This window comes from Rousettus aegyptiacus, unplaced genomic scaffold (assembly GCF_014176215.1).
Source record: "Rousettus aegyptiacus isolate mRouAeg1 unplaced genomic scaffold, mRouAeg1.p scaffold_m13_p_5, whole genome shotgun sequence".
NCBI lineage: Eukaryota > Metazoa > Chordata > Mammalia > Chiroptera > Pteropodidae > Rousettus > Rousettus aegyptiacus.
The window spans coordinates 83,320,460-83,346,234 of NW_023416308.1; the positions used below are offsets into that span (position 1 = coordinate 83,320,460).

Genomic DNA, 25,775 nt, shown 5'->3' on the forward strand with positions numbered 1-25,775 from the left:
TGATAGAGACGTTGCTGAGACTGGAAGCAAGGTGAACAATGGTAGATACGAAAAGCAGCAAGAGCTTGAACTCAAGTCTGGAAAATAGCAAGGAGACATCAGAGGGCGTTTAAGACAATAGAGTTCATCTTAATTCAGTTAATATCTAATGCCACCATCGAAGTTCTATGTCCTTTAATTCATGTTCTCTGAATGATACTACTCTATGGTCCGTATTTTCTTACTATCAGGATAGTATTTCAGAAATTGTATTTTCCTACTGTATCATCAAGTCTAATAATTCTTTATCTGTTATTAAACTTAGATCTCTGATGTTCAGGCTTGGAGTAGTCCTGAAGTGAAAGAAACATAGCACAGCAACCAAAATTAACTTCGAAGTGATTTTTTCCCCCATTTCTTAAAAACCATGAAAGGGATTTAAATACATATGCCACACCGAAATTTGTAAACATTTTCTTTTCAATCACAGGTCACAATCTCTCTGGGGTCTCCCCTTCCACATATCCTTCAAGTTTCTTGACACCTAGCTCCATGCGGATTCTTTCTCTTCGTCATTCCCCTCTGTCCCTGTCTCCTCATTTCTTCATTATATAGATTGACCTAGACTCTGTCTAGCAAGGTAAATCTTTCTTTTTTAGGAAGGACAATAGGAGGAAAATTAAACTGACAATTAGAGGAGTAAATGTCACATGTTAATGTTTGTCCTGCCGCAATTTTCACTGTCAACTATTAGATAGTTCTCTTCGTGTTTTTTTTTTTACCTTCAAACTAACCTCTCCCTATTTCCTTCCAAGATGCTTGCATATTAATAGTGTAAAAATCTTTTTCTTTTTCTCCTTTCTTTCTTTTTCTTTCTTTCTTTCTTTCTTTCTTTCTTTCTTTCTTTCTCTCTCTCTCTCTCTCTCTCTCTCTCTCTCTCTCTCTCTCTCTCTCTCTCTCTCTCCCCCCCCCCTTGTTTGTTCATTCATTCTTTCTTTTTGTTTTTTAAAGAAGTCATAAACAGCATTTATTACCTTGGTATATCACACTAGTCTTGTTGCTGTTCCTTCACATTTGATTGGTTTCCCATCTTCCCTCCCTCTTCCCATTTTGGCTACACAGTGCATCCGTGAACCTTTAGCTCACAGCAGCAATATGCTTATTCCACATCTCTAACACCATTCGCTCACAGGGAACTGCAGGAAGTTCAATGCTTGCGAAAGAATTTGTAAGAAACCAGGCCTCCCAGGATGGCTAGCTCAAGTAAGATGATGATGGAAAGTAGTAGCTTGCTGGTTGTCGCTTTTGTGGACATTGACTGGAGAACCTTTCGACTTTTGCTCAAGTTTTCACTTGTGTTTACCAGTCTATTCTTGGTTCATTCCAACTGGTCACATTGCTCTCCCAGCTCTTCTATGATTTCTGAGCCAATCTGGTCAGTCTCTGTGGCAATCCGATTAAAATGCTCAATACTCTGGGTAGCCCGGTTCAGGCTGTCAGTGCCTTGCAGAAGCAACGCCCTTTGAGACTGTAGCCAATTCATATGCTCGTTCTTTACAGCATATGTGCCATATTTCATGTCTCCTCAACTCCCAGGTATGGCTGTCAAAGGTGTGCTTCTCACTTCAGGGTGGAGTTTGGCAAGGTTGCTCCAGTAGGTTTGAAACTTAGACATCAGAGGGTTACGGAAAGATAGGAGTGCATAGTGTAGTTCCTCTTCTATCTCAGCTAGCATTTCATTTGCTTCCTGTTACTTTTCATCAAAATCTCTGATCATCTTCTCTTTTGTTCCTGCAGTCCCCAGGAGCTGCTCCGGCACCCTTCGTAGGTCTTCATGGAGGCCGCAGAAGATCTCATGTAGTTTCTCGAAATGCTCAGAGGAGGTAGCAGAGGTAAGCCATGGCATAGGCCACGCTAGAGTAGTGGCCGCCGAGATTCTGGGCCCGGGCCCGCTCCTAGCCCAGCAGTCAGCCGCCTAGCCCCGCAAGCATCATGGCGACCACCACTACCGCCGCCCTGGAGGAGGCGCTTCCCGGGCTGCCAATGGTGTAAAAATCTTTTAGTCTTGCCTTTTCCCATATCTAAAATTTTACCTTCATCCTAGATACTTCTGCCCAGATATTCTCTTTCCATACCACAAACGACATGTGATCAAGCCAAGCTCATTATCTTTTTGCTCAAATATGCATTTTTTTTTCTTCGTTTCCTAACTTGGCTAGCAAAACCATTATTCATGTAGTTCCCCAAGTTGAAAACTTCTCTGTCATCTTTGAGTTATTTTAATGTCTAATCAATAGCCAGTGTTTCTGGTTTTAGTCTCAGAAATGTCTCTGGAATCCATTTTCTGTCCATTTGCACTGCCATTGACTTAGTCCAAGCCTTTATCATTTCACACTATTGTCTTATTGTCCCTAATCCCTCTTTTCTCCAGTTCAGCGATTCCCATTCACTGGTCCAGGGACCAGCTGGATCAGATTTTCTGGGAGTATTTTGCTTCCCTAGGTCTTACACATGAAAAAACACTCTGATTCTATTGTGCTGGATGACTTTGAGCTTTTACAGATTCCCATAGATAGGTCTCATGAGCAACTAGGTTTGGTTTGCCAATATTTTTAGTCCGTATTTTACATCACCATCACCAGAGTCATCTTTCAGAATCCCCCAAATCTTATTGTTTCTGTGATGGTCCTAAAGCTTTTCTCTTAGCCTAAGAATGAACACACTAAAAAGTCTATCACTTACATACTTTCCCAGATATTCTGTTTCCATACCACAAACAACACATCATCAAGACAAGCTCACTATTTTCTCTCTAATATGCTTCCATTTCCTACATTTCTAATTTTCCCTCCACCTCTTCTCTACTGCCATGACACCTTAGTCTGCAGCCACAATTTATATTCGGTTATCTAAGGAACATTGCTCCCTTTTCCAGAGCTCTGTGCCTTTCCAATTTCATAACGCTCAGATTGTTGTTCTTTCTCATGTTGCTCTTTCTTGTGTTTTCCTGTCAAAAATTTTATGTATTCTTTAAGGCCTGCATCAGATACCACCACCTTCCTGAAGCCTTTCCAGATAAATCTGAAGTAGTTTCTCCTCTGAGTTTCTACAGTCGATGCCTAAATTATAGCATTTAGTATAGTTAGGTTCAAAGTACTGTGTGTTGTAAATCATCTCTCCTGCTGTCTCTTTGTTTAACAGTGATGGTCTGTGTAAGTAGTGAACAAGGCTGTGGGGAGGAGAAATATGGAAGGAGAGTCAATTGGGAGGGTGGATGAGTTTGATCCCAACCGTAGGAATTGTTTACTTGCCCTCAGCATGTTCACATTAGCCTGAAAGATTATCTTAATTGCAGGTCAAGTTGGTTAGCAAAGGTTAATTTTTTGGTTGTACTTATTAATGAGTAAGTCATCACTGGTTTTCATAGTAAGATGAGAAAAATAAGATGTAGTTTTTCAAAAAACTAGACATTTAGTGACTTTTTATTCTGATTTTATATCCTTCTTTGTTATCTTTCATAAAATAATAGTGATGTTAGATAGTAGTAAAATGTTCAGATGTCTTTATCTGAAAAACATTAAAAAGTTGGAAAACCTAAATTTGAAAAACAATAATTGGTCTGTAAAGTTTGAAATTCTTGAGACTGCTATTGTCTGGTTTTCTGGAAGAAGGCCTAGAAACAATGACACCCCAGTAGCAAGGAGCACCCCTAATTTCTACATGTTGGTTTCTAATACCATTCTCAAAGCAAACAAACAAACAAACAAAAAAAAACAGAAAAGAAAAGAAAAAAAGGACCAACGGTCTCTGGAGAAATGGCTGACTCTAGGACTGGGACAGAAAATATATGATGAACCTGGATTATCTTGTAGTGTCAGAAAGTAAGCACCCAATAACAACACAATGACGGGGGTAGGTCAAAAGGACACAGGAGCAAACTGAAAGCATTTTCAATGGGCAAAGCTGGAATAATTTGGGCAATAAATAAATAAATAAATAAATAAAAGTAGTATTGAATTGTATCCTAAAGTAGAAAATAAATATTCATGAGTCCATACTGGTATAAATAAATGATCGAATAAATTAATGAGGGAGAATAGATAAATTCTTCTATGTAGGAGACTTCCAAATAACTTATGTAGATATTCTGCTTTCAAAGAGGCAGAGCATAATTCCCCTCTACTTAAGTATGGGCTATGCATAATGACTTCTTTCCAAAGAGTACAGTATGGAAAGGGAAAAACAGGAACTTTACATTGGAAAAACTTGATGAACACTACCCCATCCAGGTGCTCAAAGTGAATATCAATAGTGATAGGTCATATCTATAGTATGCACCCTTGATATACTCTGATGAAAAAGGTGCTTTCCCTCAATGGTCTTCCTTTTTTCCTCCAGTGTAATCATGAGAAAATATCAGCGAGATCCCAATTGAGGGACATTCTGCACAATACCTGACTAGTACTTCTCAGAACTTACAAGATTATCAAGAACAAAAAAATCACAGCCAAGATGAGCCTAAGGAGACACAATGACTAAATTTAATATAGTATCTCGGATGGATTCTGAAACAGAAAAAAATAAATAAAAAGTAAGAAAATCAGAATAAGGCATGGATTTAAATTAATAATAATGTATCGATATTGGTTCATTAATTGAGACAAAAGCACCATAATACTGCAAGAGGTAAAGAATAGGGGAAACTGGGTGTGGGAACTCCGTATTACCTTCACATTTCTTTCTGTGAGTTTAAAACTATCAAAAAATAAGTTAATTTTTTAAAAAGTCAATGGCCTTCTAAATACTGAAAAGAGACATCCTAAATCACATAAACACTGTTTGGAACTTTGGCATTTCCTGGGGAATAAACATAGAGGAGAGTGCTCCCAGCTGATTTTAGTATTATTAAAATGTTCTTAGGTCAAACAACCTCACATATAGATTTATTGTGGGTTAAACAACTGAATTTTATTTACATTAAACTAGAAGAATGAACTGACCAATAATTGCTTTTCTTCTTGTTTGGGAACTTAAATCTTTTTTTCTTGGTGTGAGTGACTCTCTCATTTCTAAGTAAGAATTTATTGCACATTATTATTATTGCCCTTAGAAACATGTTCTTCCCTAGAGCAATTGGTTTTGCTTTGAACACTAGATGAAGGTCTAGAGAAGGGCAATAAAATGTAGGATTCTTTGGTCTGGAAATCAGTGTAATTCAATTCTTTTCAAACTGATGGATATTTACAAACTCCCACTATATGCAAGTATGCACTGGGCTTCAAGTCATCTGCTTTATTCCAGCTTTCTGCCCTTAGAAATCAGCTTGTCTTTAGCGGAACCACCTTGATAGTTGGCCTGGTCTTTTTAAAAAAACCTGCAGTTTTGGAGGGGACTCCTTCTCAGGACAGAGTACCTTTGCCCAAAGAAATAGATCTATAATATTTGAGCCTGGGAAGCATGAAGAAGAGGCATTTCTGGGAAGGGAGATCCTTTATACTACTTGAGAATATAATCATATAGCTGTCTATCGGCCTCATTTAAAGAGTGACTTTGGTAAGATGGATTGTAGGTCCAAACTGGCATGTTCTCTTACGTTCATCCAACTTTTCTTTGTTTAGTAGAGAATAAAGGAAATTTGACTAGGAAGAAGGAGAATTCTAGACCAGGTTCTATTTGTAGCCACCTGTGACATTGGTTTTTATTTTTTTACTCTGTGAAAAAAAGAGTTTAGAACTTACATTTTCTGACCACCTGAGCTGGACCAGGTACATCTTTGTTAAGGTTGATGTCTGCATCAGTGAGTAGTTCTCAAAGTTCTTCAGTGTTTCACTTTTTCTGTTGTTACTACAAATAGATTTAAGAATGATTCCCTGAGGCTAGGGCAGGAATCCATGTGTGTGTGTGTGTGTGTGTGTGTGTGTGTGTGTGTGTGTGTGTTTTATTTCTCCACTGTTGTTTTTGGCAAGTGACCAATTTCAGGCTCACATGCTGGAATAATTTATATCCCTATATTGTCATTGGAAAGAGAGCATGGCAGTATAGGGAAAGGAGTATGGTTTCTGCAGTCATTCTGTCTAGGGATTGAATCCTACCTTTGCCATTTAACTAGATATGTGACCTCAGAAAAGCAATTTAACTTCTCTAAAAATTTAATTTTCTATTAATAAAAAATGATCGTAATAATTCTTCTCAGGGAAGGTGTGGCAGTTAAATGGGACAACATATGAAAATGACTTGTCACTTAGCAGGTACTCAAAAAATGTTAGCTTTCCTTCTCTCTCTCCCTCCCTCCCTTCCTTCCATAATGTTGGGAGTCGCATATTTTATCAGTGTGCTTGCAATTGACATTTGGGCTATCTACTGATTATGTGGTTGGGTGGGGTTTTCTCCTTCCTCCTTCCTCCTTCCTCTTCCTGGGTAGGACATGCACCTGTCTAAATTAACAGAGGATGCTAGTATCCTAACACAGAGTAGATGCCCACAGATGAATCTAGAGTGGGAGATCTGATTATTTTTTCAGCACACATAGGAGGAAGACCACTACTTAGACTTTTCTATTTTTTTTTTTTGTCTTCTTCATTCCCTGAGAACTAGATGAGGCCAATAAAGCTTAAGGGCTGACTAACCAGAATTTCAGACTCATAGACTTCAGGGTCAGGCAGGCTGCAAATGAATAAAATGGGCTGGGTGTGGGGTGGGGGGGGGTAGGGGGTGGAGACAACAGTGTTACAAGATCCATAGAAAATGGAACCTTTATTTTGGCAGGAGGGTGTTATAGAGGTCTGCAAATGAGGACTCTGGTGAAGTGGAGTGGAAATAGCTTTTTAAAGAGGACAGCCACTACTCAGTATCAGATAATTATTGCTATGAGGGAATATGGATTCTCTATCTTCACATGCTCCCAATTTTCAAAGGAATCCCAAAATATAAATATGTGAAATCTCTTGAGTTTTAGTTCTTAGCAATTAAACCAAATTTTAAGATAAATACTCTGTGGACCAACCGAAAAAGACTATGCTAGTCTGTTATGGCGTCTGAGATGAAAGGATCAAGGTGCCGTGGGGTCACTTGTAAGAAGAAGATATTAGCAGTCTAAGGAGGGAAGACTAGAGAGGGGGAGACAAAAAGCTGGAGATACAGGTCAAATGAGCTATCCTGAATCTCCTGCTACTTGGGAACTTTGAAACAGATTGGGATGGTCAGGACCTGAATCTCAAGGAAAGGATTGGTGTGTGTGTGTGTGTGTGTGTGTGTGTGTGTGTGTGTGTGTGTGTGTGTGTGTACGCGTGTGCACGTACATGACCAACTTAAAATAAGATCATATTAATGCAGAGAGGAGGCAAGAGAATTAAAAATTTAATCAAGCCACCTTCAGAGATTGCAATATGCTGATCAGCCCTGCAACCAGGTAGAGATTGCAATATGCTGATCAGCCCTGCAACCAGGCCGGGAGACCTTCAGAACAAGGGAAGGTTTCTGCTAGGATTACTAACAATTCATTCCCCACACCTGTGAAAGAGAAACAGGAACCAAGAGTCATTCCCTATGACTAAAATCATAGGGAACCTATGAATTAAAGGCTGGGAACTGCCAGCAGGCCTTTCACTCTACATATTCTTACCTTTTCAAGCTACATATTCTTCCCCTTCCTCACTGTATGTCCATATCAAAGGATATGGGTTAACAAAGTCTTTTAAGCAATAATTCACAGGAACTAAAAAACGATATATAAAGTGAATTCCCTGAACGTTCACCACCCTACTCTGTTTTTCCACATCTCTCTTGATCCCTCTCATTCTCTGTCTCTGAGAGGAGACTACGCTCTATCTGTGGAGTGTTACCCCTTTTCTAATAAACTTTCCTTTTAATGCCAACTTTGGCATGTGTGTTGAATTCTTGTACACTCTCTGCCAAGGGACTCTCTTTGTTTCTCATCACATGGGGAAATTTGCCCTGTTCTGCATCAATATGAAGCAAGAATAGCCCCACATGGTGATGTATATACTATTGGATTTATATTTGTTTGTATTTCAACAACCAAAGTTGGCTCTCTTGGTTTTGCAAACAATAGATTACTTTAATTTTGTATGAAAGGTGTAATACATCTATGTAAATAAGAGAGCAAAAAAGTTTTCTAAATGCTTTTATTTTTTAGCATGAATATTTACAAATATTTCTGCACATGTTAGGCTCTTCTTGCTGGAAAAAAATAGCTAGTGATACATTTGTTAATGACATTAAAAATGTGCTTCAATGTATAAAGTTAATAATGTATTTTTTATGTATGTTAATAATAAATTAAGACTAATGGTTGCCATATTAGAGAAAATAATAGATTAGTCTAAGCAAAAATAAAAAATATTTTTGGAAGTGGATAAGCTAGGGATATCAAAACCGAAAAATATTAGTTTCAAACAATATTATACTATATCCAATCTATTGACGAATGATATTCAATTACAGAATGTAATACCTAGCGCATTGCCTGATATATAGCACACACTCAGCAAATGTTTGTTAAATTATATTGATTTGATTTTTAACACAGTTATTTTCCTCAGCAATAATTTCTGTAACTCAGATAAAAACAGAAATTTGTAAGAGCTTTTTTGTGGGGTTTTTTGTTTTTTTGTTTTTTTTGGTTTCTTGTGAAAGTATATTCTTCTGGAAAAATAGCAGCAGCAGAGAGGAAAAAGAAAGTGGGTGCATGTTCTAAAAAATGATTCCACTTCAAATTATTCAGAGATAAATACTTTGACCCTGTCTGTATTTATAGTCCCTGCTGACTATATGCTTCAATATCCTCGGCCTCATTCTTTATCTCTGTTTTGGCTTTACAGAGATCAGGTCTCAAGTCACAGGAATCTCTATGGCCTTCAGTCACCAAACTTTTCCTTCCTTCTTTTGCTCTCACCTGGCTCAGAAGGACATGCCAGGTGGTATAAATGTTTCCTTTTCAGAACTGAAGAAGGGATCTGGGTTGTGGAGTCAATAGAGAAAGCCCTGGTCTCAGTGGTTTCTTGGCTCTCAACTCACCTATCCTCAGCTAGCTTAGAGGCCTCTTTATAAACGTGTTGTGATAAGCTGTTTTAGGTCCTTGTGCTTTGCAAAGCTCCTTTCTCCCACTGGGATATTATTAGGACATAACCAGGCTAGAAAGCCTGTGGGAAGCTTTGGAGGTAGGAGGGTAGGATCCAGAAAGGATTGCAGTAAGAAGAGAATTCCCTTTGGTTACACAGTCCAAAGGTGGTCCTGAGCTGATTCCAGTTAGGAAGCAAGGCTGGCCTTTGTTATTTGGTTCTTTGGCCCTTTTAGTTTTCCCATCTGGGACCAGGATATGTATCAGGAAAGAAATCAGCCTTGGGTGTGTTCTTTTGTTTCTCATCTAAACTTCAGCTTCCATGCATCGCACTGTAGTTTTGGGTGGACTCATGGGCTCTTCTGGCTTTTTATCAGTTTTCTTTGGTTCCTCATTAGGGTTGCCATCATCGGCCTTCTCCTCCTTCACTACTTTGGTTTCAATCATTTCCTTTTGCTGATTCTCATTTGTAAAAGGGAAGGTCTTCACATACCTGTAGGCATAAACATAAAATTAAAGTGAGAGACTCCCATGTAACACATATGACAGCACATAATACTTTGTCTGTGATGGCGATATTGGCACAGTGACTGGATACCTTTATCTCAGAGAACTGCTAACACATGCACATTTAAATACATTAACACGTCTGCACCCTAACGGATTCGTAAAATGAGATAGTTAGCTCACAGGCCACACTTTAGGCTGACCTCACAATCCTCCCACTAAAACCAAAGAATTAAAAATCAAATAAAGTGTATACATTTTCCTCTAGATGTCAATCTTTTTTTAAAATTTCTTGATTTTCAAAGGGACAGCCAATAACCTATATCTAAAGGCTGGATGACATGCATGTGCTGAAATAGTAGGGAAAACTGGGCGGTAGGGAGGAGAGGTGAGATGAGGGAGAAAATTTACAGTATAAGAGGATTACTGTCACCACTTTGACCAGGAAAATGCTAATAATAACCTTGGAAAAACACAAGATAGGGACGTAACAGAGATTACAAGATTAACAATGTGCCAACAACCCCACCTTTTGACGTAGCAAACTGCGAGACCGGCTGCAGCAGCAAAGAAGAGGAGTGCAAGCACGAGCAGAGCCGTGGGAACACCTGGAGGAACAGAGACATGGCCTGTGGGTCGCTCACGTGTACGTCGCTGTGCACTGTTCCTCTAGTAATTCATCTTTACACATGATAGAAACAAAAGATAGCGAAGGAGAAAAGCCCTCTCCCTGACCATACCATGAAGGATGTTGGGCCCACGTCTACTTCTTTGCTCTTGCCAATAGAGTCCTTGGCCTTGCCTTTCATACTCTCTCTATTCTATATGTTGCAATATGACAGAGAGAGTCCATTTTCTCACGTTTGGAGTTAATTAAGTGTAAGACCCTTAACTGTTAACTAAGAAAACAAACTTTCTAGTTATAGGCATTTAAGGTATATATTTTAAAAAGAACTTTTACGTATTAAAAGATAGTAATTTATTGTTAACAGTCTTTGAGCTTTAAAAGTGAAACTATCTTGTACTCATGATTTTTAGTTTAGCCATTAAAGTTTTTAAGAGCCCTCAGGTTCTCTGATTTTATGAAAGTTGAGTTTGCATTAAGCTTTTATCTGTATTTGGCAGGTCTTGAATGCCCATTCTGGAGACAACCTAGTTTCTATGTCTCATTTGTTATATACAAACACACACGCATGTGAGCGCGTGCGCGCGTGTGCGCGCGCTCATACACACACACACACACACCCCTCAAAATGCAGACAGAAGGCTTTACCTCCAAACCCAACATATTCATTCTCGAATGCTGCTTTATATTCAATATGTGGTTCGGTTTCTGTAGATGTGGTGGTAATTTCCATAAAAGTTTCTGTTCTGCAAATTAATTTTCTTTTCCGTGGAGGAAAAGTGGAAGCCAGAGCATGAGTAGGTGCAGGGGAGTAAGTTATGTCAGGAGATGGTGCTGAGTGTATACTGTTGCTGACAATCATTTCTGTTGTGTATGTTGCAGTTTGACTGTCGAATATAGGATCTTTGATGGTGGTAGTTTCTGGAATGCATGAGTTAATCCAAGTATCTGTTGGGGAGGGAAAAATAAAATAAGAAGTAAGTATTGCAACAGCCTCCTAACTGGTTTCCTGCTTCTAGTCTTACTCCCTTCCATTTTCCTTATACTGTAACTGGAATGGTCTTACAAAAATATAAATCCAATCATATAACTTCCTTCCTTAGGATCTTCAGTGACTGCCTCTACTGTATGGTCTATAAAGCCCTCCATGTCTGGGCCCCTGCTGCTGACATGGCCAGCCTCATCTGATCGGTCTTTTTCTCATTCCTCCTGCCATACTGAAATTCCTTCGATTTTCTTTTTCTTTTTTTAATTAAAAACTTTAAAAATAATTTTGTTAATTTTTCACTATGGTTGGCATATAATATTATGCTAGTTTCAGGTATACAGCATGGTGGGTTAGATATTTATATAACTTACGAAGTGATCACCCTAATAAATTTACTACCCATCTGACATGATACATAGTGATTACAGTATCATTGACTTACGCTATATAATATTCCTTATGCTATACTTTACATCCCCAGGACTATTTTGTAACTACCAAATTGCACTACTTAATCCCATCCCCTTTTTCGCCCAATTCCTAACCCCTTCCCATATGGCGACCCTCAAAATGTTCTTTGTATCTGAGTTTGATTCTGTTTGGTTTGTCTATTTTGTTCTTTAGATTCCATGTGTAAGTGAAATCATATGGCATTTATCCTTCTCTGCCTGACTTACTCCACTCAGAACAATACCCTCTAGGACCATCCATGTTGTTGCAGATGGCAAAATCTCATTCTTTTTTTTGTGGCTGATTGTAATATTCCATTGTATATATGTACCACTTCTTTATCCATTCATCTGTTGATGGACACCCAGGGTGCCTTCATATCTTGGCTATTATAAATAATGCTGCAATGAACATATGGATTCACATGTCCCTTTGAAACAGTGTTTTGGGTTTGTTCAGATAAACACCCAGACATGGGATTATTGGGTCCTTCTTTATCTCTTGTAGCCTTTGTTTTAAAATTTATTTTGTCTGGTATAAGCATTACTACTAGCTTTTTTCTTTTTTTAATTTTCATTTTCATTAAATATCTTTTTCCATCTCTTTCAGTCTGTGTGTGTCTTTCAATGTGAAGCAAGTTTCTTGTAGGCAGCACATGTGAGGGTTTTATTTTATTTTTTATCCATTTAGCCATCCTATCTTTTGATCAAAGCATTTAATTCATTTACACTTAAAATAATTGTTGATAGATATGTAGTTATAGCATTTTATTATTTATTTTTTCTTCTTCTTCTTCTTCTTCTTCTTCTTCTTCTTCTTCTTCTTCTTCTTCTTCTTCTTCTTCTTCTTCTTCTTCTTCTCCTCCTCCTCTTCCTTTTTCTTCTTTTTCAAGAATCCCTATACAATTTCTTGTAATACTGGTTTGGTGTTGATGAACTCTTGTATCTTTTTCTTCTCTGGGAAGATCTTTGTCTTTCGATTCTAAATGATAGCTTTGCTGGATAGAGCAATCTTGGTTGTAGGTTCTTGCTTTTCATCACTCTGACTATTTCATTCTTTGCTCTCTCTCTTTGTCTTCTGGTACCCCTGTGATGTGAACGTTGGTATGCTTGATGTTATTCCAGAGGCCCTTGAACTATCTTCATTTTTTCAGATTCTTTTTTCATGTTGCTGTTCTGATTGGGTGTTTCCTGCTACCCTATCTTCTAAATCACTGATTCAGTCTTCTACTTCATCTAATCTCTTGTTGATTCCCTCTAATGTAGTCTTCATTTCAGTCATTGTATTCTTCATTTCTGACTGGTTCTTTTTTTATGTTTTCTATCTCTATTTTTATGGGTTTTTAAAAATCTCTTTGTTAAAGTTCTCACTGAGTTCATCTACTCTTCCCCTTATAACCAGTGTTTTGAACTTTCCATTCAGTAGCTTGCTGGTCTCCATTTTGTTTAATTCTGTTTCTGGAGTTTTGTTCTGTTCTTGAATTACTGGGTTCTTCTTTGTCTCTTTGTATCTTTATCTCTCCATTTCGGCTACCTCTCTGTGTTTGTTTCTATGTTTAAGGTAGGGTTGCTATGTTTCCCAGTTTTAGTAGAGTAGCCTTACATAGTAGGCATCCTGTGGGGTTCAATGGCACAGTCTTCCATGATCACCTAAGCCAGGTGCTCCAGGTGTGTTCCCAGTAAGGGTTGTGTGTGCCTTGCTGTTGTAGTTGAGCTTTTGTTACTGTTTGCACATCTGTGGGAGGGACTGACTCTCAGGCTGGTTTGTTGTGCATTCAGTCATGATTTTATTCTATTTACTTCACTTTGAAAAGATCTCTATTCAAAAGACATCATCCTTGACTTTCTCTGCCCTGAACTTTTAGCAACATTTCTTGTTTTTGAACATATGCTGAGTTTTTCCCTAATAAAATGAATATTTTTAAATATCAGGGGGAAAAAATACTGAGCACAGGATACTATGTTGGGAACTGAAAATATAGAGACAAATAAGGGATGGTTCCTGTTTTGGGGAGGACAGAAATATTTTAATAAGAATGAGGGAGATCACTGGGGATTCATAGAGGATATGGCATTTGAACAGGGTATGAGGATTAATGTGTTCATTTGACAAATGTTTATTGAGCTCCAACTCTGTGGAGGCACTGTTCTAGGTACTAGGGATTTGGTGCAAATAAGAAAAGTCCCTGGTCATAAGGGGCTTATATGCTATTGAAAGGATAGAGATAATAATAATTTAAAAAGCCAGAAATGTCAGAGGATGGGAAATGTTGAGAAGAAAATTGAATGGGATACAGATTAAACTGGAAGAAGTAGGGGTTGAGGGACAGATACTTCAGGTAGAGTGATAAGAGAAATTCTCTTTGGGGAGATGATACTTAAGCTAAGGCTTCCATAATAAAAAGTAGCCAGTCATTAGAGATCTATGGCAAAGCATTGCAAATAAAGAAACAGACCAGCAACTCATCTAGTATGGAAGAGGGAATAGGATATCCCAGTCAACAGGAATAGCATGATCCCAAAATGCAGAAGTTATAGTAGAAAAATGAGAAGGAGCATAGAGAATAGGATGTGTGTATAATTGGGAGCATGAAAGACTGTAAGCAGGTGATGAGACTGGGAAGATAGTTTGTAGCCAGAATATTGAGATTCAAAATAGCCATGTTAAAAAAATTGGAATTTAGTCTGTAGGAGAAGGAATTTTTGACGGGTTCACAAACCTCCCTACTAACATACCAAAGTTCTCATACATATCCACTTAAATGCAAAAAGCTTAATTGTTTACATCATATTCTCAAATAGGAAGTTACCTAAAGTTGTGGGACAGAGGAGTAACATAATAATTAGTGGAAGCATGTGGAGGCTGAAATGCAGAGAGGAGAGAATACAATCTAGTAGTAAAGAAGATTATTGTAATTGTATAGAAATAGGGGAATCTAGAAGTGTCTGGAATCTTAGAGTTTAGATCTTAGAGATCTTCTAGGCAAAAGTGATTCTCAACTCTAGCTATGGTTTAAACTCATCTAGGGATCTTTAAAAAAATACTGATACTCAGGACCCACCCTAAGCTTATGTCATAGAAGTGTGATCAATCAACAGGGAGGGTGCTACATGTATGTAACTTGGTTTAAGATTTAAATCCTGGATTTTCCCCTTATTGATTATGACCACAGCACAGTACATCTAAGTATCAGTTACTTCTGGAAAGTAGAAATGATATACTTGTATCCTTTTACTGAGGATTAATGAGATAGGAAATGTGTAGGGCCTAGCATAGTGTATGGGAAGAGTAGATAAGATCTATAAGAATTAGTTTCCTTTGCCTCTCTGTTCATTAAGCCAAAAAGGCCATAGTGTGAGGAGCAACAGCAGTCTGATCCCATGACCCCTTACTGGTCAAGGGCATAATGCCTCTCACTTGGAAGTGTTAGGACCTGGCTCTCCTTGCCCACTAATCTATAGAGATAATTCCTCTAGAATATGCCAAGTGCTCTGATAGATATTAAACACAGAATGGGGCTGGAATCCAAGAGGAAAAGTAGGAATAAAGAGTATAGGAAGGCTTCCTGGAGAAGATGGCACTTGAGATTTGAATAAAGAGTAGGAGTTAGCCAGATGATGAAGAGTATGGGCACTGTGGCAGAGGGAACAGCATGAAACAGATAGTTTATGTAGAGCTTTAAAAGAAGTTTGGTCTGATCTCCAAAGCTAACAAAGATAGCAATAAGAAAGAAATTAGGATAAGGTTGAGGGTCAGAGTTAAAGTTACTATGATCTGTAGACCTCACAAGATGGTAATAAAAAAGGAAGTTACAAAAAACAAAGAAACATGGTAATTTTACAATTCACATTAGGATGAGGATTAGGGTAACTTGGACCCTCACAAAGATGACAAACAGAAGCGGGGAAACCTAATTTATTTCAAAATAAAAATGTAACCATGCAAGTAGTGAATTTTTTCAAGTCATTTTGGTACATAATTCTCTGATAGTGCATATTTAGAGGGATATCTTCTAAGGTAAAAACAAAATGCAAAGAAATCTTAAATTCCACTTAGTAGGTTTATTAATCCTAATAATGTTGGTTGTGTAATTTTGAAACTATTATAGAATAAGAAAATATATTAATATTATTTATTGGGAACTAAAATGTTTCATATAAAAGAAAAGAGAAATAAAAAGAAGTAAACTAGGGAAAAACTTGAATTGTTAAATTTGAATTAGAAATATAAATAGAAACCCATGATTTAAAAATATATATGTATGTATGCATACATGTATATATACATATATGTGTGTGTGTGTGTTGGGGGAAATCATCAAGAGGACATGACTACTGGTCGACCTTTGAGCTGGACCTGAGCAGTTGGAGAACCCTTATGCCTTCACTGCATTCTACATTCCTTCCCAGTGCTAGAAGGTGCCCAAGGACGTAGCCTTGAGATAGTAAGTATTGTTGAGACCATCTGGATGGTATACGTGACTGAACTCAGTTAAAGCCTCTACATAATCTTTTAAGACTCCGGCAGGAAATGTAGAAATCGACTGGTCTTGAAGCTGCCTAAGGCAAGCCTCATAAGTAAGTTCTCTTGTTTATTAAACCTGCCACCTACCGATCTGGAGTGGTCTGCCTCTTTCTTTAGTCTTTCCCTGCCCTCTGCATACAGGGGCCAGTTTCAGATTCTACCTGGGAAGCTCATCAGCTTGCAAACCAACAGTATGTGTACATAGATATCCTTTTTAGTGTACAGGTAGGAAATATATGTATTCATATATATTATATATAAACTACATATTTATATTTATATTAAGAGATACATATATATTTTTAGCTTTCCAATAAAACAAAGTGAGAAGCAATGAAAATTCCATTAGTAATGAAAACAACTTTCATCCAGATTTTAGTTTCTCATTAAAAAGAACCATTAAAAAGAATCAGGGATCCTTGGAGAAATAAATGGCTGATAACACGTCTGAGATAGAGAACGTACAAAGTGAGCCTGGGACGTGTTATTATGCCAGAAAGCAAAGAATTGCTCAAATCCTGATAGGATTAAGGACAAAAGTCAAGTAGAAGGGGCTTCCATTTGTCAAATTTGGGACAATTGAGCATCAAAAAAATAAAAATTCTAAATTGATTATAACATATCGAACACTCAGGATAAGTAAAATGCCATGTGTCCATGACAGTATAAGGGGGAGGAGGGAGGAGGTGTGTGTGTGTGTGTGTGTGTGTGTGTGTGTGTGTGAGAGAGAGAGAGAGAGAGAGAGAGAGAGAGAGAGAGAGAGAGAGAGATTGGTTCTTTTTTTAATCAAAGATGCCAGCTAATAAATGTAGAAGGAAGAATAGATTTAGAAAATAACAAATTTTGCAGGCCCCTTCCCCACATAATAACTACTTCCAGCAAGGATCATCCGTGGCTGCTTAAACTATTAGGTAAAAGATAGTTGTGGGTCAGAATACTTGCGTGGTGCCAAGATATCACACTATAGATGACCTACTCATTGCAAAGGGGAAAACATATCTCTCTCTCTGAGTTGATTAGAGAAGTCTATAGTCACTATCTTACTCAAATGATCAAAATTAGCATATTAATAATGGGACATACTGACATTAAGTTCCTTTTGTTGGGATGTGATCCAAAGTACATGATATGATCTATGAATTATTTTTCCCCCAAATATCAAACACACATATAATTAAGCCTCTAGACCTAACATTAAGTATACAGGAAACATAGGAGCTAGAAGTACAAGTTAAATGAAACTGTGGGGAAACTCACAAATACAAGCCGTTTTCCCCTGCCTCCTTTTTGTTGTGTCTAGAAGGCTGGTTATCATATCATCACATTGACAGCTGGCAGGAAGGCCAGACAATTAAAAGGCCAGGCCATTTGCCAGGCATGGGCTGGCTGGCTATTTGATAAGCAGGCATGTGAATCACCAATTCCCCAGCCAAAGATGATAGTCTAAAGTGGCAGAGGAGAGGATGATGGTGAAAACAATGTTGGAAGAAGCTTTATGTTCCAGTCTTGACTTTAACTCCTGACTGTTAGACTTTCAGCAAATCAAATCTCCATTCTGAACTATAGTACTTATATTCGTGAAGTGAGGGGAGAACTGCTTTGACACTGTGTTGCCTTGGGGAAACACTGCTATTGATGCACATTCATCTCTTGGATCTTAGAGAATGATTTTGGAATCTATCCTTGTGTATGGTTGCTTAGCTATCTGACCCTGAGAAGGTAAGGTTTTTAAATATGTGCAAAGAGTAATAAATCAAATGGAGGTTCTTATGAACAAGAATTTAGTAAAAAAACAAAAACAAAAAACAAAAAAACCTTTCTGAGAAGGTAAAGCTCCTGCGCTAAGGTGGCCAAGGTCTCCAAGCATGGTTAAAAGGATGACTGTGTGATCATGAGCAAATCAGTTCTACTTTCTAGCTTCAACTCCTTCCTTCATAAACTGGAGATTGGGTCTTGTTCTAAAAAAAATGTCAATGTGGCATTTGATTTTCCTCTCCTGTAAAAGAATTTAGTAAAACGGAAAGAGCATGGTTTTAGAGTTAGACTTATGTTTGAATCTTTAGAGTAACGAGATCTTAGAAAACTGTTCTTATGTCTTCTGAGCTAAGTTTCTTTCTTCTGCAAAATGGGGATGATAAACCATACCTCATAGGGAGATTGTCAAGGTTCAATGAGATAACTTAGTACATTGCTTTGTCCATAGTGGATGTTTCCTTCCTTTCTTCCTGTTTACCTTATAGGATGGAGCAGGGAGGTTATGGAGCTTCCTGGAATGCCTTCTCCCTGTGTTGCCATCCAACCATATTTCCATAACTTTTTCCTCTGAGGGGCACACTGCCACTTCTAGTCTGGTCACAGAGTCAGTCTTAGGAGGATTAAATAACCACCACTATGATTGTTTCTGCTGCTGCTCAGGATCACTCTTCCCAGACATATCATATTGCTAGAGAAACCCAGAGAAAACATACCAAATAGAGAAACTGAAGATCTGACTTACCAGATGAATTGTGACAGTATGCTCTGTACTTTAGGCTGAGTGAATGTCTCCAAATCAGGACGCCCATCCCGTTCTTTCCACACTTGGGGTTTGGATTAATCCTAGGGATGACTAAGAACTTATCTGCAACCCATCCATAGCTGTAACAGAATACACATTAGTTGAATGGATACATTTATCTCTATGGTTGACAAGGACACAGAACGAAAAGAGCTCCAGCCATATTTATGTTTCTCACCTGCACGTCTCAAAGCCAGACTTCCATGCAGCTTCAACCTGGTCTTTGCTGGCCAAAGTTAGTCCCATCAACCTACAGGCCTCTGCGGCTTCTGTGAAATTCAGCTGCGCCGTTGTCTTTTTGCTTATAAGGGTGACCCCCACAAATCTGCATTGCACTGAGATGGAAAGTTCTGCAAATGAATCACACATAGATCCTCACTTTGCTGCTGTCCTTGTTCATAGCCCTTAGGCTCTTCTTCCTAAAAGAGCATTGTTGTCTTGATGCCCCAGTGAGGTTATTATGGGTGGGATATAAGTTTAGAAGTAACAGGACACAGTACAGATATTTCCTACAAGGATATCCTGCTGGGTTAGGTGGGTGCTTAGCTTGACCAAAGCTGTGCCTCTTATTAGATCTGAGTCCACTGGATCAGACTGCATTAAGGTGCCCTGTTTACTACATGGAGGCTTCGGCTACCAGTTCATGTGATGGGGTCTAGTTGATACTGCAAACTTTTTTGGAGTCTATAAAATGAATGGTCTGAGACTTTGAGAAAGATAGAATTCAGGGCTCTGATTAATAGAATAGTTAGCAGTACTCCAAACCAATGTGGGTTGGAGACACCGCTGTTTCTGAGATGGGCTGAAAAATGTCACTATTGGTATAGTATGAACTTTCTCTGTTCCAGGTCTTCTCTGACCATTAGGGGTCAGGCTTACTCAGAAGTTCCTGGAGGAGCCGGGCAGTAAACCTTGCATGGTATAAAGGAAGTAAAGTTTTAGACTCAAACCTGGATTTGAATCTAGCTTACCTATGTCGCTTGCAAGCTCTGTGACCTTAGGCTACTTGCTCCATTTTTTTGAGCCGCAGTTCCCTCATTTATAAAATTGAGAGAGTAACAATATCTATTGTATAGGATATTGAGAGTTAAATGAGTTAATTCAAATAAAAATGCTTAGCATAGTGCCTGTTACACAGTAGGTGTTCAATAAATCAAAAATAACATGTTACCATTATGTTATCTTCAAAGCATTTGGTTTTAGTCTTTTAATAGTTAGTCTCCCTAGGGAAGCTGAGGCAGTTGAACAGTTAAGATGTGAATAATATTTTACTTAAAATGAATCTGAGAGTTGTTTTGATCCCTTCCCTCTGAGTTCTGAGATTGTGAGTTACATTGCGGCATTCAGAGACATTATTCCTTTTGGGCTTCATCCACGAAAGTCCATAAAAGAGTATTTCAATCTCCTAAGTAATTGCTTGTACACAAATCTGTGCATTGGATACCCAGTCAAATGCTTCAACCACTTTCTAGCTTGTTATGTAAAGGAAGTGTCTTCTTGAAAATGGAAGGAGCATTTCTAAGTCCTCCATGTAACCTTGCTCTGCTCTGGAGCACGGGGCTGTGGGAAGGGATAGGCATATGAAGTATAATATTTGTGGATGGCTTTGTTTGCTTCCAGACCCTATTCTCACCAAAAAAGGGACCAGAGAGTCAATACCCTAATAACAGTGTTTGTGACAAAAAAAAAACAAAAACAAACAAAAAACCTCTTATGACTATGTGCACTAATACTCACACCAACACTGATCCTAATACCAGTATTTCTTCCCACTTCTATAATCTACGGATGCTATTCTGTGTGAAACACCATCTCTTTTAATAGAAAATTGAGCCTCAGAGAGATTAAGTAACTTTCCCAAGCCCACGGATATAGTGTAACTAGATGGCAGATTGAGAACACAAACCCAGTTACAACTGACTCTAAAACCCCAGTTCTCAACTAGGACACTGTTCTGCTTCCCGCTGTGCTATGGAGAAAAGATGAATACATGCACACACACAAATGTGCACACACACACACGCACATGCACACACACACACACACACACACACACACACACAGAACTAGAGCTGAACTCTTGGACTACACCATTTGTCCTGAAATTTGGCTCATGTAGCCCATAAGCTTGCTATTGCTCAAACTTCTTATGGTTGTTTCTTTTGGAATACTTAAAGATTTATTAATTACACTATAAATTAGTCTTTACACTCTTTCATCATACCTCCTTTTTACTCTGAATATTATTATTATGAGTAATGATAGACCTATTTTGGGCAATAGATCTAGCTTTGACTATTTCTTCTATTGTTAATTGGCTGTGGAATCTTTGGCCAAGTTAGTGTTATCTGTAAAATGGGGATGGTTATATCTTCTTCACAGAATTTTTGTCAGAATTAAATGAGATAATTTGTAGCTAGCATAGGCTAGGTCCAAAGTAGACAATCAACAAATATTCATCAATTTTAAGCTTTCCTATTTTATTTAAGGACAAAAATAGGGAGCTGGTATCTCATGGGTACCCCAGTAATCTCTTTCGTAAGATATCTCAGGACACAATAGGCGTAGTAGAAATAGTATATGTTTAGGAATCAGAGTTGAATTTAAACCCATTATTATTTACTGCCTGTTAACATTAGGCAAGTCATTGGCCTCACCGAACCAGTTTCTTCATGTATAAAATGTCTTCTTAAGGAGTTCCTACATAATTATTTTAATTTCAATTTTACTGCATTATCAGAATGCATGTGTTTTTGATATGCAGTAAATAGCAAATTAACTGAAAAAATTTGTTAAAATATCGGTTTGAAATTTAGCCACCAGCTCTCTACTATACTATTCTCAAGTATAGGAACATACAATTTTCCTTTTAAAGTGCTTAGATTTTCATTTTCCTAGAGCTGTAATGAGTGGTGTGTGGTTACAATTTTTTTTGCCTACAATGCAGAAAAGAGTCACTTTTTAGGTATCTCAAAAGCCCAGAAATCATTTTAAGTCATTTCTTTTTAATATACTATATATATATGTACTGAACTCTGTATCTCTACATCACAGGCTCTTGAGAATATTCATTCCTGTCCTCATCTATTCACCTTCTTCAGCCACCTTTTCCTCAATCGTGGTCCTGAATAACTTTTGGTTATTTCCAAAATTTTAATTTCCTTAGGAAAATTTTTCCAGTATTGAGAATGGTCTGAAGAGTGCAATAGGGTCATTGTCAAAGAACAATTTCCAAAATAGCCTGAGTAATGGCTGTACTTTGGGGAAAAGTGAATAGTCTCCCAGGTGGTTTTCAAAGAGGACCAAATTTGTTTGACAGTAACAGTTCTAGTAATTGAAAAAAATCAATCATATAAGTCTAACCTCCCTTATAAAATTAAATACAGCAATATGTGAATCAACTGTAGATGTTTTTTCTTGACATATTTTATATCTCAGAGCATCTTCCGACATAAGAATACACAATTTTCCTCTCAAAGTACTCAGAGTTTCATTTGCCCAGAACTGTAATGAGTGATTCGTTCATTACAGTTTTTTGCCTACAATGCAGAATGAGGTTACCATTTAGGCATTGCAGAAGCCCAGAAATCATTTCAGGTTATTCTTTTGGTAGAGAGCTGATGGTTAATTTTTAAACCTATATTTTCTCAAAATTTTTTTCTGTTAATTTGCTATTTACTGCACATTAAAAACATATGCATTCCATGATAGTATAATAAAATTAAAATAATTATATTGGCACTTCCAAAAATATAAAACAGGCTAATATTCTGTGAAAGTTAGCCATTTTTCCTAGGCTTAGCGATTGTTTAGAAAGTTTCACAATCATGATTTTCTTCATTAATATAACACTTTTTAAAACAAATGATCCCTTCTCAATGTTTTGTTTTAAAATATTTTCATTAAAAATAGTACATAATCAAAAATAAAAGTCAAGGTAACAAAAAGGTAAATGTGAATCATTTTGGTGAAATTGACAATATTGTGAAAATATTTCTGGCAGACCAATACTACCGATTAGGTCTTCTTTTGACATTGAAGGTCGCCCCTGCTCCCAGCAATCCACAGTTAAGAACTTAGTAGGCTTAGGACAGATTGTAAGAGCTTGCCTTGCCTCAGGTTGGCATTCTGCTAAGAAACCTACCTTCTACCCGGAGAGAGCCTTGGACCAGAAGTCTTGTGATCCAGATGGAGGCAAAAAGCAACACCAGGCTGAAGCACTTGGCCATTGTACCAATCTCTTCAGAGCCAGAGAAAACCTCAGACAGTCACTGGCAGTAATAGGAGCATACGGTCACCAGCCTGGATGGAGCGTTCTGGAAATATGTTGGGGCCCCCACTGTTTCACTTCATAACTGAGACATCCGGATTTCCCTGCTTTCAAGCTTCTGACTTGTGAAGGTCACTGAGGGAAATGAGTGACGTCCCTTGAATGGCCAGGCTGTACTTTGTGGATGGCTTTCTGGAAAATTTAGCTAATGCTGACTCAGAAAACAAAGAAATGAGGAAGGCAGATAGCACAGTGTGAACTGCTGAAGGTTTCCCCAATTCCCACATTCCCTGCCACTGCCCACCATCCATACCAGCTCAGTTCTCACATGTTCGTTATTGTTGCTTATGGAGCCCATTCATTTATATACTCCGAAAATTGTCTCTGTCTCTAAAGGAGATTGAGCATGGATTGTGATTTTCCTCTCATCATCGGTGGGTTTTCTATTCCAGATGCATATTCTTGTGATCTGTGGGGCAATTATGCTAAGGCTCATGAAAGCAAATGCCCATTTAAACACAAGGACAGAATCTCATGCCTCCCTTTAGGACTTTTTTTATACATTAAAAACTTGTATACCACTACAGGTGATTCCTTCTTCAAAGAAACCAGACACACAAAAAATCATACTTAAGAAACACAACTAGGATAGCAATTTACACAATTAATCATTTTACATTTTGCAAAAGTGTTTTTGACTTTTTATTTTTTATTTTTTTAGGCGAGGCAACCCTTGCTTGACCTCACAGATTGCAAGGAACTTGCCAGCTTACAATCTCTTATTTATTTATTTTTTAAATTTTTTTATGCCTATAGTACCAGGTCTTCTTAGGTGGTCTCGAATCCAAGTACTAACCAGGCCCGACCCTACTTAGCTTTTGAGATCAGACAGGATCGGGCTTGTTCAGGGCGGCATGACCATAGATGGGTTTTTGACTTTTTAATAGGAATTACTACAGAGGTTCTTTATATAAAAAAATTATTTCCTTAATAACTTCTCTTATAGACCGAATAACTTTTTTGGTAGTCTAAATTTCAATTTAGACTTCCCCTTTCTTGTTTGACAAATGTGAGATTTGACAAATCTGCACTTTGTATGAGCAGACTACATTCTGTTTTTCCAGATGATTTTCAGTGATTTGTTCTCCATAGTAATTATGGAATTCTGGTGTGAGGGTAATGCCTTGAGCAAAAGTTTGTGAATTGTCTCCAAAATGAGTGTCATTTATAGGAATAGTATTTGTATAATTAGTTCTTTTCTATACAAATAGTATCCATCATAAGTTAGATATCTGTATAGAAAATATCAGTATGAAAGGAGAACCTACTCCGCACAAACACAGGGAAGTTCTAAGAGACCAAGGGATAGCCTTTAAATATCTCTGATATATAAATATCTTAATATCTTGAGACCTCATTACTTAAGTGAGCACAAGCTGCAGGCTATGGGTGCCTTAGAAACATGTGACTATTACCGTGGAACCAGGTAGATAGGAAGGCAAGAATCATGTCCTCCTTATCCTTAAAGCTTAGCATCATGCCTGAAAAAGGGTCAACCTTCAAACATTGCTCAAGTATTACAAAAAGAAAAAAGGAAGGAAGACAGGGAAAAATGAATCACAGAAAATAAATCTTTGGATGGGAGGAATAGCTTATGATAAGTGAGAATACTGACCTAAATTTTGAAACATATCCCTGGAAGGGGAATTATTACATGAAGGGAGTCAGTGTGACTTTAGTGATACTTAGTAATGAGTTTCTGGAAGAGGAAACAATCTTACTGTTTGGAATATCCCTAATGAGAAGTTAAGCCACCGCTGAATTGTGATTGGAAGTGTTTGATGGGAACTTGTTGCCTCTCTCTCCTTAAGCATGAATATGCTTAGTCTTAGGCTTCAGGCCTGTCACCTGAGATAAGTTCCTGAAAAACTCATTTCCAAGAGCTAAAACCTAAAGTGGAGAGCTATAAAGAAAATATTGACAAATAATCTCTCATCACCGTTTTGAGAAACAGTGTTTAGGATTTGGAAAAAGAACTAGCAGCAGCACTGTCGTCTTCTAAAATAACAGCTCATACTGTAATCAAGAGGAACCAGTAATTTGAAAAGTTGTAAATTTGGAAGGAAAATTGGAAAAGTTCCATGAAAATGACGAGGACAAATTTCAAAAGAGAGCAGAAAACACAGAATATCCAGGCTGGTTTTCCTGGATATGGAACATGTGAGTGAGTTGATCTGATGCATGAAAATAAAAATTTAAATAGAATAGAAATTTTGAAATGTGCATGAAAGAAAGTAATATGAAACAACCCGGAGTTCTGAAGTGAGGGTAATATCTACATTTTCATTTAAGTTCTAACACTAATTATCTGTGTGAACTTGAGCAAGTTACTTCTTTGGGCCTCAGTCAAATAAGGGAGTTGAATTATAATTTAAAAGTTGTATAGCTAATTCTACAGTCCTGATATTACAGAGATTAGTTGTTTTTCAACATATAGAAATAGGAAAATGTATTAGTCAGGGCACTCTGTTATAATGAACAACCCCAGATTACAATACCTTAGCAAAATAAAAGTTTATTTCTCTCATGTTATAATCCAATGGCTAACAATGGTGGAGGTGATGGTGGTAGTGGTGGTAGTGTTGGTGTATGTATGTGTGGGAGGAATTTTGCCGCACACAATTATTCAAAGACTGTGTAGCTCTACCATCACCTAGTACCTCAGCCTTCCCTCTCTCCTCCCCAAGATCTACACTGAGTCGGCAACCACCGAAAGAAAGTGTGGAGGATTGTACT

General features: G+C 37.8%; 1 protein-coding gene and 2 pseudogenes across 1 annotated transcript; all 3 read right to left on the minus strand.

Moving 5' to 3' along the window:
- Positions 1-1,186: 1,186 nt before the first annotated feature.
- LOC107512126 lies at positions 1,187-1,885 on the minus strand (annotated as a pseudogene).
- Positions 1,886-8,490: 6,605 nt separating this feature from the next.
- Positions 8,491-23,113, minus strand: LYVE1 (lymphatic vessel endothelial hyaluronan receptor 1). The gene is made up of 6 exons (XM_016147344.2): positions 22,854-23,113; positions 18,888-19,059; positions 18,650-18,789; positions 10,839-11,138; positions 10,095-10,173; positions 8,491-9,551 (listed from the first exon to the last, which is right to left on the minus strand). Exons 1-6 carry the CDS (start codon positions 22,936-22,938, stop codon positions 9,365-9,367), a joined length of 963 nt encoding a protein of 320 aa, XP_016002830.1. The 5' UTR covers positions 22,939-23,113; the 3' UTR covers positions 8,491-9,364.
- A 673-nt stretch (positions 23,114-23,786) lies between these two features.
- Positions 23,787-23,905, minus strand: LOC118603173 (annotated as a pseudogene).
- Positions 23,906-25,775: the final 1,870 nt, after the last annotated feature.